We start from the raw sequence: 17,725 nt of genomic DNA on the forward strand, positions 1-17,725 counted from the left end.
GAAATAACACCACTGACCTCTTCTTTCTAAATCCAAAAGAGACTTTTTCTTTTTATCTCATTTATCTCTCTGTTGAATTTAGTTCTATTGGACATTCTCCCATGGAATTGACTCTGTCCTTGGTCCCCTGATCTCCTAGCTATTTGAGAAATACCCTTCTGTCTTGTTTTCATGATCCCACCTCTATTGGCTCTTTAAATAGTCTTCCTTGGGGTTCCATCCTGGAAAGATTCTGGGATAAAGTAGATTAACTTAACCAGATTTCATGTAGAGACAGGCAGATACAAGGAGGATTCTAACAGCTTTAATTACAGCTGTTCTATTTTACCCCCTCTAAGAACCCTGATAGGAAGGCTCAGGGTCAGTTACTTTCTAGGTTTAGCCTTGTAGTAGGATTATCCTGGGGCACTCTTCCTAGCTAACCATTTCGATCCACCTCCTCCTCAGTCCAGAAACTGACTCAGTTTCACTCTCATCAATTTCACTGCCTCAATTTCACTTCTATCTCCTCCATGCTGATGTCTCCCAGATCTACATCTCAAGCTTGGAACTCTCTCCTGAGTTCCCAAACTAAACATTAACTACACACCTCGGAGAGAGAGTCCCCGTGGTGTCTCCAACATAGCTCTCACAAACTCTTCTCCCCTGGTGCTTCCATCTCAGTGATGGCATCCATTGGCTGGATCCAGAAAATGAGTCTTCTTTGATCTTTCCTTGACCCTGCCCTATTCTCAGACTCAGTTATCAAATCCTGGGGGAATTTACTTCTTTAATTTCTTGCATATCCATCCAGTTTCCTCCTTCCCTGCTGCCCCTCCATAGCTTCAAACTTATTAACTCTCATCTAGATTACTGCAACAGCCTCCTAAATGAAACAAAATAGGATAGCATAGAAAATATGAGTGCAAAACATGAAGTAATGTTCAGTTTCAGTTATGACTACATATATATGTGTGTGCTGTGCAATATGAAAAGTATTTATCATCGTGGGTCCTCAGAATTCATCCTGCACAGGGCTGGGCAGGTATCTGAGCTTCCTCTAAAGCTACATGTGGCCACTGAGCACTTGCAATTAGCTAGTCTGAATTGAGATGTGTTGCAAATGTAATATATGCATTGGATTTCAAACTTAGTATGAAGAAAAGAATGTAAAATATTTCATTAATAATTTTTATATTTATTACATGTTGACATGATAATATTTTGGATATATTGTATTAAAATATTATTATCAAAATTAATTTCACCTGGCTTTTTTTTTTTAACTTTTTAAACTGTGGCTACTAGAAAAAATTTTAAATTACATATGTGGCTCAAGTTGTATTTCTATTAGACAACACTGCTCTAAAGGCTAGAATGTGCCACCCACATGGGGGCTTAAGATCCCCTCAAAACTAGACTGATCCTTTCCATGTCCCAAAATACGTTTTGAGGTCAAAAAATGGAATCTTCTCTTCAAATGCAAAGACTTGTCTTAACTTGGGGGATCAGGCTAACATAGTCCTCCCCACTGGGAAGCACTTCTCCTCACTGGATAAAATATAGCTTTTAAGAAAGTCTAATATTTTAAAGTCAAACTTCCAAAAACCTCTCTTAAGGGATTTCAGCGTCCTGGCATGCTTCCACATACCACACTTCTGCCTATATTAAATGGAAATGATCTTTAAGGGAAGGGGCTATGGATTCATTTCTTTTACTTCTCTCCACAGAACTGAGTGCATTGCTGTGTCTGGAAGTTGTTAACCACCTGGCTGACGGTGGATCCTGTAGGTAGAGGATGGTAGGGGTTGGTAGGGGACTGAGTTTTCTCTGAATTACCTTCTAAAGCTATGCATCACTGAATACTTTAAATGCCTCTCACTGCCTGGTGGAGGACATATGCACTCTTTTGATTTCTATATGCTCACATGCCAAAATAAAACAAAGAAACTAGCTATCTTATATTTGGTTTATTTCCTCTATAAGGAGTTTAGCATTAAGCAAATGGGAGGTTGGAGAGGTAGTGAGAGAATAAACTTAAAAGAATGGAAGAAACTAATTCATTGACTCTTTGCTCAATACACCTGACTATTATCAATCTGCAAGAAATGGATGTTGTGCTTGGATGGAAATCAGTAGGAAGATGTCTAATAATAACCTTGGGCAGAATTCCAGTTGACCACAGTAAATGTCCGAGGAAGCTCATGTTCATTTATTTTCACCAATACAGCACATTAAGGGTATCTTACTTTTAAAATGCATGCTGCTCTGGGTGGCTAACTAGATGGTGATACTAGTAAAAGAAGCCATTGATGTTTCTGGAAATCTGGTCATCTTTTTGAGCATTAGCAGGCAAGTGTCCTACCTCCCAACTGACATAATGCACCTTCTGCAAGACAGCAGTCTGTTGGCACGGCTCCACTTTGAAGTAAAGCCTGAAATGAACTCCTGCTAACGTGGCATATTGAACCAGCCCTTTTTAATTTTCAAGGCCTTCTCAGTTGATCCATGGTACATACATCTTCATGGAAGTGACTATTGCAGGCTAGAATTACAAATTCCTTCTGACAGCAGAATGTACCCCTAGAAGAACTTGACCAAGGTCATTAACCAAATCCTTAAATAGGCAGCTTTCAAGGTGGCTGGGCCTTGTTAGAAAGGGTTATGAAGTACCTACTGGGCCCCAAGGTTTTGTCTAGGCATAACCTGAGAGCTTGGGAGATATGAATATACAGTCCTTGCCCACAGGAGTCCTCATTCCTTAGGAGTTAGGTTTCCAAGGAGGGTTGTTACATCATATCACACAAGGCCACTCAGATTCTCTTTTTGACAGTCAAGTTCATAAGTCACCTTACATCATATTTAAGCAGGAAAATAGTAAAAATGGAAAACAAGCCAAGGATCAATAAACATTGTAACAATAAAAGGAAGAGTTCTCAGAAATATCTCAAGCCAGAGTACCATGGTAAGATAGTAAGGGTAATAAGATTACATTCCTGAAATGCAGGCTCTATCATAAAACCTAGGTAATATTTTGTTATTTCTTTTCTAATTTTTGCAAGTATCATTTCATTCTATTTACTCTTCTCCTTTCTTATATTTTCCTCCAATGAAGAATAAGGCCGGTGGAAAAACAGCATGTATTCCTTTCAGAAAAATTTGCCCTTGAAACATGATTCAATCAGATCCTCAATATCATTATCAATTTGCTATTTACAGGCATCTAAAATATAGATGTCTTTAAAGTCCTGTTTATTCAGGTATACCAGCTTCTCTCTTCATTTCACTGGGAGAAGGAGCCTGTCCTCTGAAGGGGAATCTATGTGTGGAGTTTCCTTCCTAAGGAGGCCTCTGTCAAATCTTTCATTCATTTTCCAAAGTTAGTTAAGCAACTCAGTAGTCACACCCAACTCATAGCTGTGGTGTCAGTGACCCAAGTGTGACTTGGGGCAATATGCTTGGGTGCTGGAAGAAACATGGATTTTTATATAATTTGAAATACAAAGATATTAGCAAAGCTACAATATTAACAGAAACTACTAAAAACCACAAAAAGAAATGTTAATTTCATGTTTTGACTTGTTGCTCACTCTCCTCATCAACAAATTTGGTCATTATGTAGTTAACATGTACCTTAGTTATTAAGTGAACTCATTAGCAAAGTTGGGCTATGAAGTGTAAATCTAAATTTAGAATATTACCCTACATTGATCAAAGTTTGCTATAAAGAAGAAAAGCACTTCGAAAACTTTAGTAATGGCCTTTAAATTGGTTGCAAGCCCCTCTTTAAACAGAGCCAATTTTCAGTAGCCCATAATAATGATGAACAACATGGAAATTTTTATCAAGAGTAGATCAAAGCAAATTGCTTCAACAGTTCGACTTTTGTGCATCTCTATCATACCTGCACACACGTATCATACACACATGCATTCGAATACACTTTAAACCAGAACTGCCAAAACGATGGGAAGGGAATGTATTTCACTTATGAGTGTGTTACAGAGAAAAGATCTTCCACTTTTCAAGATGTAGAGCTCTGGGTTCAAATCCCACCTCTGTTCTTTCGAAGCAATGTGACCTTTGGGGAAGTTGCTTACCCTCTCTGAACCTCAACTTCTTCATTTCTAAAATGGATGAGAAGTGAAGGTGTAACATTGACAGCTGTGCATGGTTCTTGTGAGTTACCACCTGCAATGAACTGTCACGAGTGAAAGTGGAAAGCAACTTGAACTTTCTTCCTTCCCTTAATTTTCTCTACCCACCTCTCTCAGGCAGAATTAACCAAGGAGCACAATAGCTAAAAGGTGACAAGGAAAGGAAAAGAAGAAGATGCAAGAGACTGAAATGATACATAAACTGGAACTGAATGCCACCTTTCTCTCCTCTGCCCTTTAGGAAGTTGTGCGATGCAAATTTGAACACTGAGTTTACTTTTAAAAGTATGTTCTGGCCCAGTGTAGTGGTGTGCACCTCTAGTCCCAGTTACGTACTTGGGAGGCTGAGTTGGGAGGAATACTTGAGTCCAGGAATTTGAGGCCAGCCTGGGCAACACAGTGAGACCCTGTCTCTAAATACACACACACACACACACACACACCCTGATCTTGTAACACACTTTTAGCCATCATTTTCTTTCAATGCTAAACGATGAGTTGTTTAGTGGTTCAAAGAAATCCCTTAGTAACAAACTTATTGGAATAGTTTGTATCCCATAAGAACATAGATATTATATTGTATATGTCATTCAGTAGGTGGCTAAAGTGCTAGGGAGCAATTAGTATTAAACTGCTCAAAGAAAATATATTTAAAAAAAAAGAAACATGAAGAAAAGCCCACAGGGCTCTCATCTAACTTCCTCAGTTTTCCTGCTTTTTAGGAAGTTGTTCTAAGCCTGCTTTGAAACCTTATTAACCCTTATTAAGAAATAATAGTTCCATGATGGGTCAGCCTTCAAATCTGTGAGCTCTCATTTGGGGGGGGGGGTGTCACAGAAAATGCTACATCACAAAATCTTTAAAAAAAAAAAAAAAAACTCTTCCGGGGGTCAAACTCCACAGCCAATCAAAATATTGCACCTTTTTAACTTGGGGAAAATTCCTAAAGAATAGCTTTACCTAGTGCGTTTTTTTATTTCGGGGTTCAAAGAGAAGTGTCCCCAAGTTCCACATGACTTCAGGCCACAGAAAACCCATCACCCATTTGGTGTTTTTGATTCCTTGAGGACACATGCTGAGGTGGTTGAGAAGGAAGTTTTACATTTACCTAAGGGATCATAACCAGTGGCAGAGAGACTGATTAAATTTGGGATACCAGTTAATGAGATGGAAGGAAGCTGAGTGCCCCGCTTCCATACTTTCATTATTAAAGGCATGCAGCCCCTTTCCAAATAAATGTAGCTTCCCCAGGTTTCCACCACCTGAATGAAGAGAAACACTGACAGCACACTCTGGAAATTTTTTACAATTCATTTTAAATGCACATTATTTCTAAATACATCATCGAGGGACTACTATTTATTTATTTTGAAATTTGCAAACGAATGGGGAAGTTTTGTTTCCATGTCGTTTTCATTTTTCCCAGATTGGTATTAGGCACAAAAATCAGTTGAGGAACGAATCATTCCTTAGCTAGAATTTAGAACTTAAGAAGGGACTCGTCCCAAGCTTTGTAAAGAGAATACCATTTTAAAATCGCACTGTAGGATTTTTACCTTCAGACGAGAATACACCTTAAAGGAAAAAGGCCATCCCCCTCTTCCCAAAGCACAAAACACAGCATATCCCAAGCAGCCCTTTTCCTACCCAGCCAATACAATAATGCTTTGTAAGCTGAGAGCAGCGCCCGGTATAGAAGCTAAGTATAAACAGCTGAGAAAGATTAGGCGGTAGCTCCATTCTCATTTACATGAAAATCCTCTAAGCATCGTTTTTTTCCTCGCTGGCTGCGGGCGCTTAAGGAACTCTTTTATGCCATAGCCACGCATACATTTGCATCCTTTGTCTTTACTTACCAGTCGAGGCTGTGGGCATGTGTGCTCTATTTCCTCCATGGTTTCTGAGGGAGGCTCATTGGAAAGGGATTTTGGGATACCTGTTTCTGACTCAGCATCAGTGGTAAGTACTGGCATGGCCAGTGAATGCTCCCTCCAGCTCTACACCCTCTGTCAGTCTCCTCCCAGGCAGAGAATGTTTTCTTTGTCACGTATTTTTCTCTTCCCTACCCATCCCCCTCCTTCTTCCCTTCTTTCTGCCTTCCCTGGGGGAAGTAAAGAGGTTACCCCCCCGCCCCCCCCCTTTCGTTCTCCGAGAAGCCAAGAGGCAAGGCCTCAGTTTATCACTATAACAACCAGACGACACTGGAGCGGCTGGTGCGGGATACAGTATCCTCATTTGCATGGAGCGCGCTGGTTGGCTACTGTCATCATAGTACCACTCCGCCGGGGAGCGGCCGGGCCCCATTGGCTGGCCGGCTGTACCCACGGGGCCGAACTTGCTGCTTTTGTTTCTTCTGTTTAATTCAGTTGCAAAGGTCTCAGTCCTCTCTGGGTGTGGGGACCCAGGCTGCACTACCCAGATAAGATAAAACCGCTTCCTGAGAGGCCCAGATGCCTTGAGAAAGAACATAGCAGACCTCCACTAAAAAAGGGCCATGTCCCTGGCATGAGTGTATGATGTGCTGCAGTCAGAATATTTGCCAAATAGGAGTCACCTTGAAGACAAAGCCACTTTTGAGCCTAAAACTCACTCACTGTGCCAATTGCCAGCTGGCCTCTCCGGACGTTCATTGTGGGCACCTGAGTATTCAACCCCTGGACTGCGTGCAACATGAACTCACTCTGCCAGATCCCCTGAGGCCTGGTGGAGCCCTGGAGCCTACCCCCAGGGCTGCCCCAGGAGGAACTTTGAAGAAGGTAGACTATCTTTGACAGCCTATCTCCCACCTCTAGCTGCCCTCCCCAATTGCTTCCTCCCTCAGCCCACTCTTCCTCCTCGCCAGCTATTCTGAGTCTCCTCAAGGAAGTCTTGCTGTTGCCTGCCCTTCAATACACTGTTTCATGCGCTGATCTATTAATCCCTTTGCTCCTATTTTACCAGTCCTGGGTCCCATTTCCTAAGCACCCTGTTTTCACGCAAATGCTCATGGCAATAAGAGAAACATCCCAGATGCGATGTTAAAGATGATGTGTCTTAATGTCTAACTTGTCTAGGAACATCCACATTTTAAGAGGGGCATTCTGAAGACACACACTCAAAGAATAAAACTTACAAAGGTATTCGTTTTAGTGAAATGTCACACTTTTAATATTAATAAAAATCACGATAATCGCTAGCATTTATTAAGCACAGGTACAATGCTAAGTACTTTAGGTAGATTTTGTTTAATCTTCATAAGAACCCAAAAAGGGAGATCCTACTATTATCCTCATTTACAGGTGCTCATATTCTCAAAGTTCATAAATAATCGAGCTGGGATTTGAAGGATTTTGGCGAGGAGAGACGGGGAACAAGGATGCAGCAGGTGTAGTAAAAAAGAAACTAGGTAGGAGTCCTCTTAAGACAAATCTCTCCCTGGGCTTCTAAATCTTTCATTTTTACCCACTGCAGTGGTTTTCATCCAAGTGTGGTCCACGACCAGCAACATGAACAACAACATCACCAGGTAACTTGTTAGAAATACAAATTATTGGCCCAATGAGGACCCCAGACCTGATTCAGTAGGTCTGGGGAGGGGCTGGAATTTGCTTTTCTGAGTTTCTAGGCGATGCTAATTCTGAATGTATAAGAACCATTCTTTGAGAATCAGCAGCCCAAAGGATGGGATAAAAATACCAGCCCTGCCTCCCTCACAGAATTGTAGACCAAATGAGATACCCTGTGAATGTACTTCATAAATTAGAGTGTGCTATGCTAATGTAAGGGGACACTATTTTTATTACTCCTCAAATAAGCAAAGAGGGCTAGCCCTAAAGGAAGAAAATGGATTCTGCAGCAGAGGATTACAGTTTGATAGTTATAGATCCTGCCCCATTAGGTCAGAATGACATCACAGGACAACATTATTACCTATAACAAGAAAACTCCAGTGATGCAACAATTCCAGTGGGTCATCTGAAAAGGGGCCACTTCCTCTTTACCCTTTCTGCCCTCCTGGAAGCACAAAACACCTCATGCTGCAGGGTTAGCTCTACCAGCTTATCACCTGGAAGAGCCTAGCTCTGCATCATGTTTAGGAGCCTCCTTCCCACCCGTGCTGGGTGATGTGAGAGTGAGATTGTTATTCTAATCTCAATATTTCCTTTGCTTTTGCATAGTGATTCTCAAGGTGTGGTCCCCCAAGGAGCAGCAGCAACAGCCCTGGCAACTTGTCAGAATTCTCACTCTCCACCCCAGACCTACTAAATCGGAAACTGAGGTGGTGGAGCCCAGGAATCTGTGTTTTAACCAAACCTCCTGGTTTTGGAAGCACTCTGACACATACTAAAGTTTGAGAACCATTGTCTTAGAGTCCCATTGGAAAGCAGTGCTGCCCCTAAAAAGCACCATCAATATTATTTTTACCATTTCTTGAATACCTCTTATGTTCTTAGCACTATGCTAGGTACTTATCACGGACTACCTATAACCCCCACAACACCTGCTCAAATAGGTAGAGTTGCTCCGCTTTGCAGATGAGAAAGCCAAGCTATGGAGACGTTCACAAGAGCTTGGAAGAGACCTACAAATGACATCCTTCTTCCTACAAGTGGTCTTCACATCAGCAACATCAAACTGTTCAAAATACCATTCCCAGAGATCTGTAAGGAAGAACTAAAATAATCTCTTTGGAGCAGATGCTGTCTGAACCCTGCCCAAGTCCCCTTAGGCCTTACCATAGTGACTATGGTGTTACCCTAATCAACACCTGGCCCACTGCCTACTGCCAGCACGTGCACCTCTCTGCTTGAGGGCTTTATCTGGTCATTGGAAACCCCTACCCTCCCAACACCACTGTAGGGGCAGAGCTGAAGGACCAGAAAATTAACAGCTCACAACCTTAAGAGCTCTCAATCAATGACTGATAGGCATAAGTGTATAAATACCCCAGCTCCCTCAGCCCTCAAGTGGAGTAACTCCGAATTACATGTTCTCTGCTGCCTACCAGAGTTCCAACTGCCACCCTGGTTGCTTGCTAAACAGCACCCTGTATTGCTGCCTTCCTTTCCTTGTCTCACTTGCCCTCACTCCTGTGAGTGTTTTCCAGGATCACCTCCCAAATAGACTACTTGAACTTGAATCCTGCTCTCAGGGTTTGTTTCTGGGGAATCTCAAACTAAAACACCATTCTAGTGCCCCATCATAAAGTTCCAATATGATGTTTCTCATGACAAGGACACCTTTCATACACTCATCACATATGGATAAAAGTGAATCATAGCATCGTATATAGATATCTTTTAGCCCACTTTTTAAAATAAGCATTACTTTTAAGCTTTCTCTTCTTTAAAAATACATTTCCCTTCTATTTTCCCATCTTTACTCTAGTCATGCTACTGGAAATTTTATATCCACTGTATAAAAATGTTAGGAAAACTACTGAAAATTTAAGATTATTTAGCTACAGTTTGCCAGCACAGATATCATACTGCTCTTAATGTTTATCAAGAAGGCCACGTTGAAAACCTTCATTCCAAATCCTTCCCCAATACCATGACTTCTGACTCCACTATTTCTACCACATTTCCTTTTTTATTAATTTTTTTCTTCCTGCTTCAGATTTACCAAACAAGGAATTTATTATAAAGAAGGAAGGGAGATAGAAAACACAGGGTAAAGTTGACAGAGAATTTAAGATTTCCCAAAAAGCATTATTTATCTACTATGGAATTTCATTACCTTTACATCTCTATTTTGAACCACTTTCCCAGTTGTCCACATGTGGCTTAAGGTTTGGGCCTAACACCTGACATTCCAGAAAAAAACTCTACCATAGTAAGTAATGAAACCCATACATAAATCCTTTTTACCCACTCCAGGAAAATTGTGGTCATAAAAACATTTTGCAATGGAAAACATTTCACCCCTCACTCAGTGCTTTTACAATTTTATTATATCATAATGCCACTCTGAGATTGACATGTTATAATACTGAAAATTTTCAAGTGAGTGACCAAATTCAGAGAGGTTAAGTGACCTGAGCATGGTCACACAGTAAGTGGTGGAAGTATTACTTCAATACAGGTTTCTTGAATCAAAGTCCAACACTCATTTCCACCAAACTAACACTGCCTCACTGTTTGATATACAGTGGTCATATTTGCTTTATTAGCAAGATTGCTGAGCTAACTCATGCATATCTCATCATCCAATATAATCTTTTCATCCCTTTTCTATTGAATTCGTGTATAACAGGAAACACTCGTCATTTTTACTCATTCCGTTCATTTCGTGTCTGTGCAACTATGGATATGGACTCATTGCAGGTGCTTGAATTTACTTATGACAAAAATAAACACAGACACATCCCCAGACTCACCAGTGGGTCAAGAGTGGGGCTGATACGGGCCCATGGCCTATAAAGGCCATTAGGGGAAAAAATTACAGTGAGACATAAAACTTGTCAGAACTTCAAAACCTATTTTTTTCTAAAAAATCGAGAAGACAGAATGAAATTGCCTTATTTTATTCTTCAGATGGATTTTCTTTTTTTCCTAATTGTATAACAATCAAAAAAAGAATTGACCTTCATATATCCATTTGCCCAAAGTTTATTGAGTCTCAGCATGGTTTTAAAGTGCTAGGAAGCAACTGCATAGACCCAACATGACAAACCTACTGCATAAATGAAGCTAAGGCTAAGAAAATGTCATCTTACACCTTATATTTAAAAGAAATACATAGTTGACATAAGTCAGATAGATAATCAGTAAGGAGCTCCAAAGTTCTCAGCACTAGAGGACACTGTATTGTAGTGGTCACATCTGTGTTTGAGGAGGTCTTAAAAGAGATATATTTTTTATTAAAATGAGATGTATTTATCTAAATCCTGATGATGAAATCAGCTGTAGCAAAACAGATATGATGGCAGGGGTTTTTGCATAAATGAAAATTGCCCTTAGCTGGAATAAATCATTCTTACTGACATTAGCAGCTGTGTAGTCTGTAAAGAATTATTGTTGCTATGACTTGGTAGTATTTATAAACACTTTTATTTTCTAAGTGCTTTACAATCACTTATTGTCTAATTAATATCTAATCATCTGTTTACGAGTAATAATCACACACATAGCACAATTTAATCAAAACTCCAAATGCATGCGCCATCATACTCAAGAATGCTATGTAAATTTTGGTCCCTTCTTCATGGGATTTGAGTCCAGACATGTGACTGAAACAGATAATACAACAGAAAAAAAAATGGATAAAGATTCCTCACTTGGATTTAAGCATAATTTGGATTCACAACTTTTGCATGCCAGATATATTATGTGAATGTCAGTAGATAAGTAAGACTATAGGTAATTTTCAACACTTAATGGCTCAATTTCACACACATATAAAATTTTAATTTATTTAACAAAATTGAATGATAGTTTATGATACGTGTACAAGGCCGGGCACCGATTAACATTGAAACTGTTAGTCACAATAACTGTTTCAGTGATTTTAATGAAAAGGATCAAATGTAGTGAAGGTGGCTTAGGGACCTTGGAGGTTAACAATCTAACCAGGTTCAAATCTAGACCAAACTATGACCAGTACGAGCACCTATCAGTCAATTAGCCAATGTAAGTGGATGTACTGCTGTCTCCCTTCAGTCTCCCCAAGTATTAATATTATTCCATAAGCAATTATAGGAACCATAAAAGGATTTTTAAGTAGGTGAATGATATGCATATTAATCCAGGTTTTTTTTTTCTCCCTGGGATGAAGTTTCTTACATGTAGAATTGCTGAGTTGGAGTACTTGCATTTTTAAGGCTTTCGATACATGGTTTTTGACACTATTATCAAATTGTCCTCCAGAATGGTTGACCACATTTACATTTCTTCATATACTCCTAAAGGGTTGTCTTTCTTGGTTATTGACCTGTCATAACCAGGTTTTCTCCTTGCTGTTCTACCAGACAGTTTCCAGTGCTACAGCAAATACTTCAGGGTCTTGGGGATTTGCCTGGGCCTTCTGAATATGATACAAATGAGCTTGACTGGCAAGTTAGCGATCAAGACCATCTGATGCCGGGAAGGATACATTCGAAGCATACAATCGTTGGACTTTATCCTAATAGATTTTGAATGACATGGTCTCCAAAATGATATTTGTCTTGCAAAATCTGCTCTCAGAATCTTTGAATGTTCAAAAAGAGATTTGGTTTAATCTTCTGTATTAGTTTCCTATGGCTGCTGTATCAATTTACCACAAATTTAGTGGCTTAAAACAACACAAAGTTAATTATCTTAAAGTTCTGGACCAGGGTCCGAAGTCTGAAATGGGTCTCAGTGGGCTAAAATGAATGTATCAGCAGGACTGCATTTCTTTTGGAGGCTCTATGAGAGAATTTGAATGAATGAAATTCATTCAAATGAAAAGGCTCTATGAGAGCCTTTTTCAGCTTCTAGAGGCTGCCTGCATTCTGTGGCTCCTGGCCTGCTTTCTTCCATCTTCAAAGCTAGCAATGGCATAATGCCAGCCTCTGCACATCTTCTTCTTTAAGTCTACTGCCTCCCTCTTTCACTTAAAAGGACCCTTGTGATTACACTGGACGCCTTTGAATAATCCACGATAATCTCTCCCATCTCAAGATCTTTAATTTAATCACATCTATAAAGTCCCTTTTGTCATGTAAGATAACATAGTCACAAATTCTGGGAATTAGAACATAGACATCTTTGGAAGATGATTATCTACCTGTTATACCTTCCTTCACGTGGCCTGGTATCTCATCTCCAGACATTCTGAACCATATATTGTCTGTACTTTTAAATACTTAGTAATTTATGAAACACTTTTCTGTGCCAGGCACAGACATTATGTCCAGTTTGCAGATAAAAATTGATGCTTAGAGATATTAAATAATTTGTTCGAGGTCATAGAGGTGGTCGGTGGCAGAGCTGAGTTTTAAATTTAGGGCTGTTGGACTTCAAAGCCCCCACTCATTGCATGCTGCCTCGGTATCTCAATATTGCCCATGCGCTGCTCATTTTGCTCTCTTTGGATGGCCTTAATGTTGAAAGCTTTTCATTTAGTTTGTTTGACATTTAATGATACAACCTAGCTAGATAAAAGCTTTTTATTAAGCCACTATAAATCTCATATTTGACCCATTCAGTAGGTGCAGGATATCATCACAAGACACACATTCAAGATGATGTCTTCATATCCTCTAATAAATCTTCCAAAAAGTAGAATCAGATGGGGCTTTCTTCTGCAATACAAGCAGAAGTGGACTCACCAGGTTTTCTGTGAGTGAAGTATAAACCTGAATAATAAATGGTGCTCATGAGAAATGATTTTCCTAAAGCCCACAGTATATCAAATCTATTCTTGAGAAAGAGAAGCTAGCACTTCAGGGGTGTCTTAGTCTGTTTTGTGCTGCTATAACAGAACACTACAGATCAGGTAATTATAATGAATAGAAATTTATTTGGCTCTCAGTTCTGGAGGCTGGGAATTCCAAGAGCATGGTTCCAGTCTTTGTGCTGCATCATCCCATGGCAGAAGGTACAAGGGCGAGAGAAGGTGAAAGCAAGAGAGCAAGAGGTGATTGAATTTGCTTTATAACAAGCCCACCCTTGTTGTAAATAACTCTTTCCCATGATAATGACATCAATTCATTAATCATCTCTTATTAGGTCTTATTAGGTCCCAACCTCCCAACATTGTTGCATTGGGGATTAAGTGTTCAACATATGAATGTTGGGGGTTACATTCAAACCATAGCAAGGAGTCTAAATTCATCTCTTAGTAAAGTCTCTCATCCTCTTTGCTTCACTCCAGAAGATTCTTAACCTTAGTTGTATATTAGAATTACCTATGGAGCTTTCAAAAACACTGATGCCTGGTTCCCAACTCCTAGAGATTCTGGTCTAATTAGCTTGGGGCTCAGCAACAGGGCTTTTAAAAATTCAGAACCCCCCCCAAAAAGATCTCAGAACCATTGTAGTGAAGCAGAGATGATGAGAGACTATTAATACACAGATGTTGACCCCCAAATAATATGGCTCTCTTTTTTCAAGAATCTCTATTTTGTTTCCATTGAAAGAAAGAAATCCCTATTAGTGTATGTGTCCCAGGAAGCTGGCTATGTAAAAGCCTTCAATATGTCCAAAAGCAATAATTTTAAATACCTAGTCTACTAAAATGCCAGATGAGAGGCTATGTCAAATGGCTAAGGGTGCTTGAAAATAACTATATGCAGTCAATAGTTTTCTGTCGAAGTCCACCCTTGCCTTAGAAAGATATTCTCATGAGTAAGCAAGTAAGCAAGCATGGGATAAGCAAAGCTTCAAAGAAAAATAGTCCTTTATTTCTGAAAAATGGTCTGGATTGAGACTCATCAAACATGTTTAAATCCATGCTTTCATAATACTACCCCCTAAAACCCCAAAATTTCATTTGTCTGCATTGAAGAATGCTAGGAAACAAACACATTAATTCAAAAACTGGAAACTAGAAAGAAAGAATCAAGTATTTATTTTACCTTTCCTATACAAACTGTCTCTCTGGGTGGCCAAACAGTGAGGAGTAGTCCTCATCTTAGAATGAGTAATTAAGAAGGTAGGAAGGTAACAAATTATCCCCACTTTATAACCCCTAATGAATGACTGGGTTCAGGCACTTAGCATCAACTACTGCTAACATGACAGAAAGACAAACAACTCCAAACATTACATACTCCTGATAGAAGTACATGCACCACCTATGAAATAGTCTGCCAAGTAAATAGAACCTGGCTTTGATCACGCCTCTTATCTGAGACCAATTTACAGAAAATACAGAGGGATAAAGGAGTATGTTAACACCACAGGGATGCAATCAGTGAAATATAGACTGTGGGAAACTCTATAGGACAAACCTAGTTTCTTCAACCAAAAAAACTGCAAGAAACTTATAGATTAAATGAGATCTAAAAGACATGTCAATCACTTGCTATGTATACACTGTATTATTAGGCTCCTGATTCAAAAATTTGAAACCTTGTAAGAAAAAGGCAGCATTTATGAAGCAATTAGAAATTTGAATGCATTCTGAATGCTATGAAGGTATTATTGTTGATTTATTTAGGTATAATAATAGTATTATGTTTGTGTTTTCAAAACTTTATTTTGAAATATATGATGAAATATTTGCAGATGAAATACATTGTTTGCATGTGGGGAGTGCATAGAGCTCTAGATCAGTGGTTCTCAATTGGATGCAATTTTGCCCTAAGGTACCTTCGGTGATGTCTGAAGACATTTTTGGTTGTCACAATTTGGGGGGGGGGTTGTGCTACAGGCATCTAGTTAGTGGAGGCCATGGATACTGCTAAACATCCTACAATGCATGGGACAGTCCTCCACTGTAGTGGAATGGCTCTGCCATGGCATCCTAATGACCTTGAATGTGAATATGCAGGCAAAGGCTTGAAGTGCAGCTCGTCTGCACTTGCGATCCTCAATGGGAGGCCTGTGAAGAGTTGCTCTGAGGCCATCTCCCATTTGCCTCCTTATCTCCCTTGAGAGACAGTTTCTAGTACCCTCCTCCTTTTAGCTGGGGTATGGGACTTTCTGCCCTGCCACTCTCAATATAGAGTTATAGAATAGAAAAACACTTAATTGCAATCTACAATGGGCTCCTCAGCAATGGGAGTGAGGTCATCTGGCACCTTTTGTTTCAGTGTTGTCCTTTTTCATGTGTGGGACAAAGACCACAGGAAGCCAGCACCACTGGCAACTGTTTCTTTTGCTGTCTATGTAAGTAATACACTATCTGGATCTAAAAGTGATTCATTGTACTTTTACCAGTAGAATCAGTAAGACCTTGACCTTGCCTTGTCTTGTGTGTGTGCTTGATACACATAAGAAACAATTATCCTGCCCAAAATGTCAATAATGCTGAGGTTGAGAAGCTCTAGATGAAGCAAGATTGGTTATGAGTTGATCACTACTGAAGTGAGTAGGGGAGTACATAACAGTACAAATGGGGATATGTTATTTTGTCTAATTTTATACATGTTTGAAACTCTCCATAATAAAAACTATATTTTAAAAAAGATAAAAATTGGTCACCTTGCTTTATTAGATATCTGGCACTTTAAGTACATATAGTAAGGCAATATAGGTAAATGCACAAACTTTGCTATCAGATTTCTGGCTTTATCACTAAATTACAAACTGTATGTTCTTGAGCAAATATCTTAACCTCTTTAAGCCTCAGTTTTTTCAACAATAAAATAAGGCTAATAATGCCCCGGAAGGTTTTGTGGGGATTAAATATAAGTAAAGTGTTTAGCTGAGTGCCTTAAATAAATACCTTTATTAGACCATCTTCCTTTGTTCTTTTGTCTGCTACTTTTCAATACAGAAATGCAAAGAGCCTTTCTTGTTATCTGGACAAGTAATTTTGATCCAGTCAATTGCTTTTCAAATAATTTCCTGGAAAATGTAGATGGTTCCAGTATGAAATGTTTAGTTCTGAGGATTTTTGTTTGTTTGTTTAGAGATGAGGTCTTGCTCTGTCGCCAAGGCTGGAGTGCAGTGGCATGATCATAGCTCACTGCAGCCTCTTACTCCTGGGCTGAAGCGATGTTTCTGCCTCTATCTCTTGAGTACCTGAGACTAGAGGCACACGCCACCACACCTAGTTATTTTTTTTTTAGATATTTTAGAGATGGGGCCTAGCTATGTTGCCTAGGCTGCCCAGGCTGGTCTTGAACTCCTGGCCTCAAGTGATCCTGTCACCTCTTCCTCCTGAGTAGCTAGCATTACAGGCACAAGCCACCATGCCCTGGCTTGTTCTGAGGATTTAAAACAGCAAACCTGGGAAGGCTGCAGGGGATGGGGCGTGAGAAGGCATGTATGTGGTTAATTCAGGAGTTCTCACCAGGGGATGATTTTGCCCTACAGAGGACATTTAACATTTAATATCTGGAGACATTTTTGGTTGTCATAACTTGGCAAAGGTAGGTACTACTGGTTAGAGACCAGGGATGCTGCTAAACATTCTACTGCCCACAGGACAGCCCCCACAACAAAGAATTATCTGGCCCAAAATATCAGTAGTACCAAGGCTGAGAAACCCTGGGCTAATGTGACCAAAATTCCTTGATAAAGCTTTTCCTGGGTAATTAACTTTGCCTTTCTTTGTTCTTCTTACCCAATGCATACAGGTTATTAAAGGCATGCTCAGGAGAAATCATTCAAAATGTGATTACTCTAGCTCTGTGGCCCTAATTTGTTATTCATTTCTTTATGAGAAAAAAATCTGAGTAGTGTTCTGATTTTATTGCCTTTGAGTTTGAAATACCAAACTCGAAGCATGCACTGATTACCTTCTTAATTAATAGACTGTGAAGGCAGGGCATCACTTTATTAACTAGTGGAAAGGATGTACCATCTCCTGACAGCTCCATAGTCTTTGTTTCCAACTATTATGCCAATGGGGGAGGATTGGGATGATGGGGATTCAGACACTGCTCCCCAGATTCTATTTCTCTTGTTAAAATAGCTCATCTCCATTTAGATGACACCTGCCTACCATGTCATTATTAAATAGAAACCATTATG

At 39.7% G+C, this 17,725-nt stretch overlaps 1 protein-coding gene across 2 annotated transcripts in view; it reads right to left on the reverse strand.

The window, feature by feature from the left end:
- Nucleotides 1-17,725, reverse strand: part of PCYT1B (phosphate cytidylyltransferase 1B, choline) — a 104,370-nt gene that overhangs the window by 75,858 nt on the left and 10,787 nt on the right. Inside the window, exon 1 of one of the 2 annotated variants that reach the window (XM_012784582.2) lies at nt 5,993-6,293. The exons of the other annotated variant lie outside the window; for it this stretch is intronic. Coding sequence (XP_012640036.1) covers nt 5,993-6,109 — 117 coding nt within the window. The 5' untranslated portion in view covers nt 6,110-6,293. Of the gene's footprint in view, nt 1-5,992; nt 6,294-17,725 lie in introns of those variants that run through there. 2 annotated transcript variants of the gene reach the window in all.

This window comes from Microcebus murinus, chromosome X, assembly GCF_040939455.1.
Source record: "Microcebus murinus isolate Inina chromosome X, M.murinus_Inina_mat1.0, whole genome shotgun sequence".
NCBI lineage: Eukaryota > Metazoa > Chordata > Mammalia > Primates > Cheirogaleidae > Microcebus > Microcebus murinus.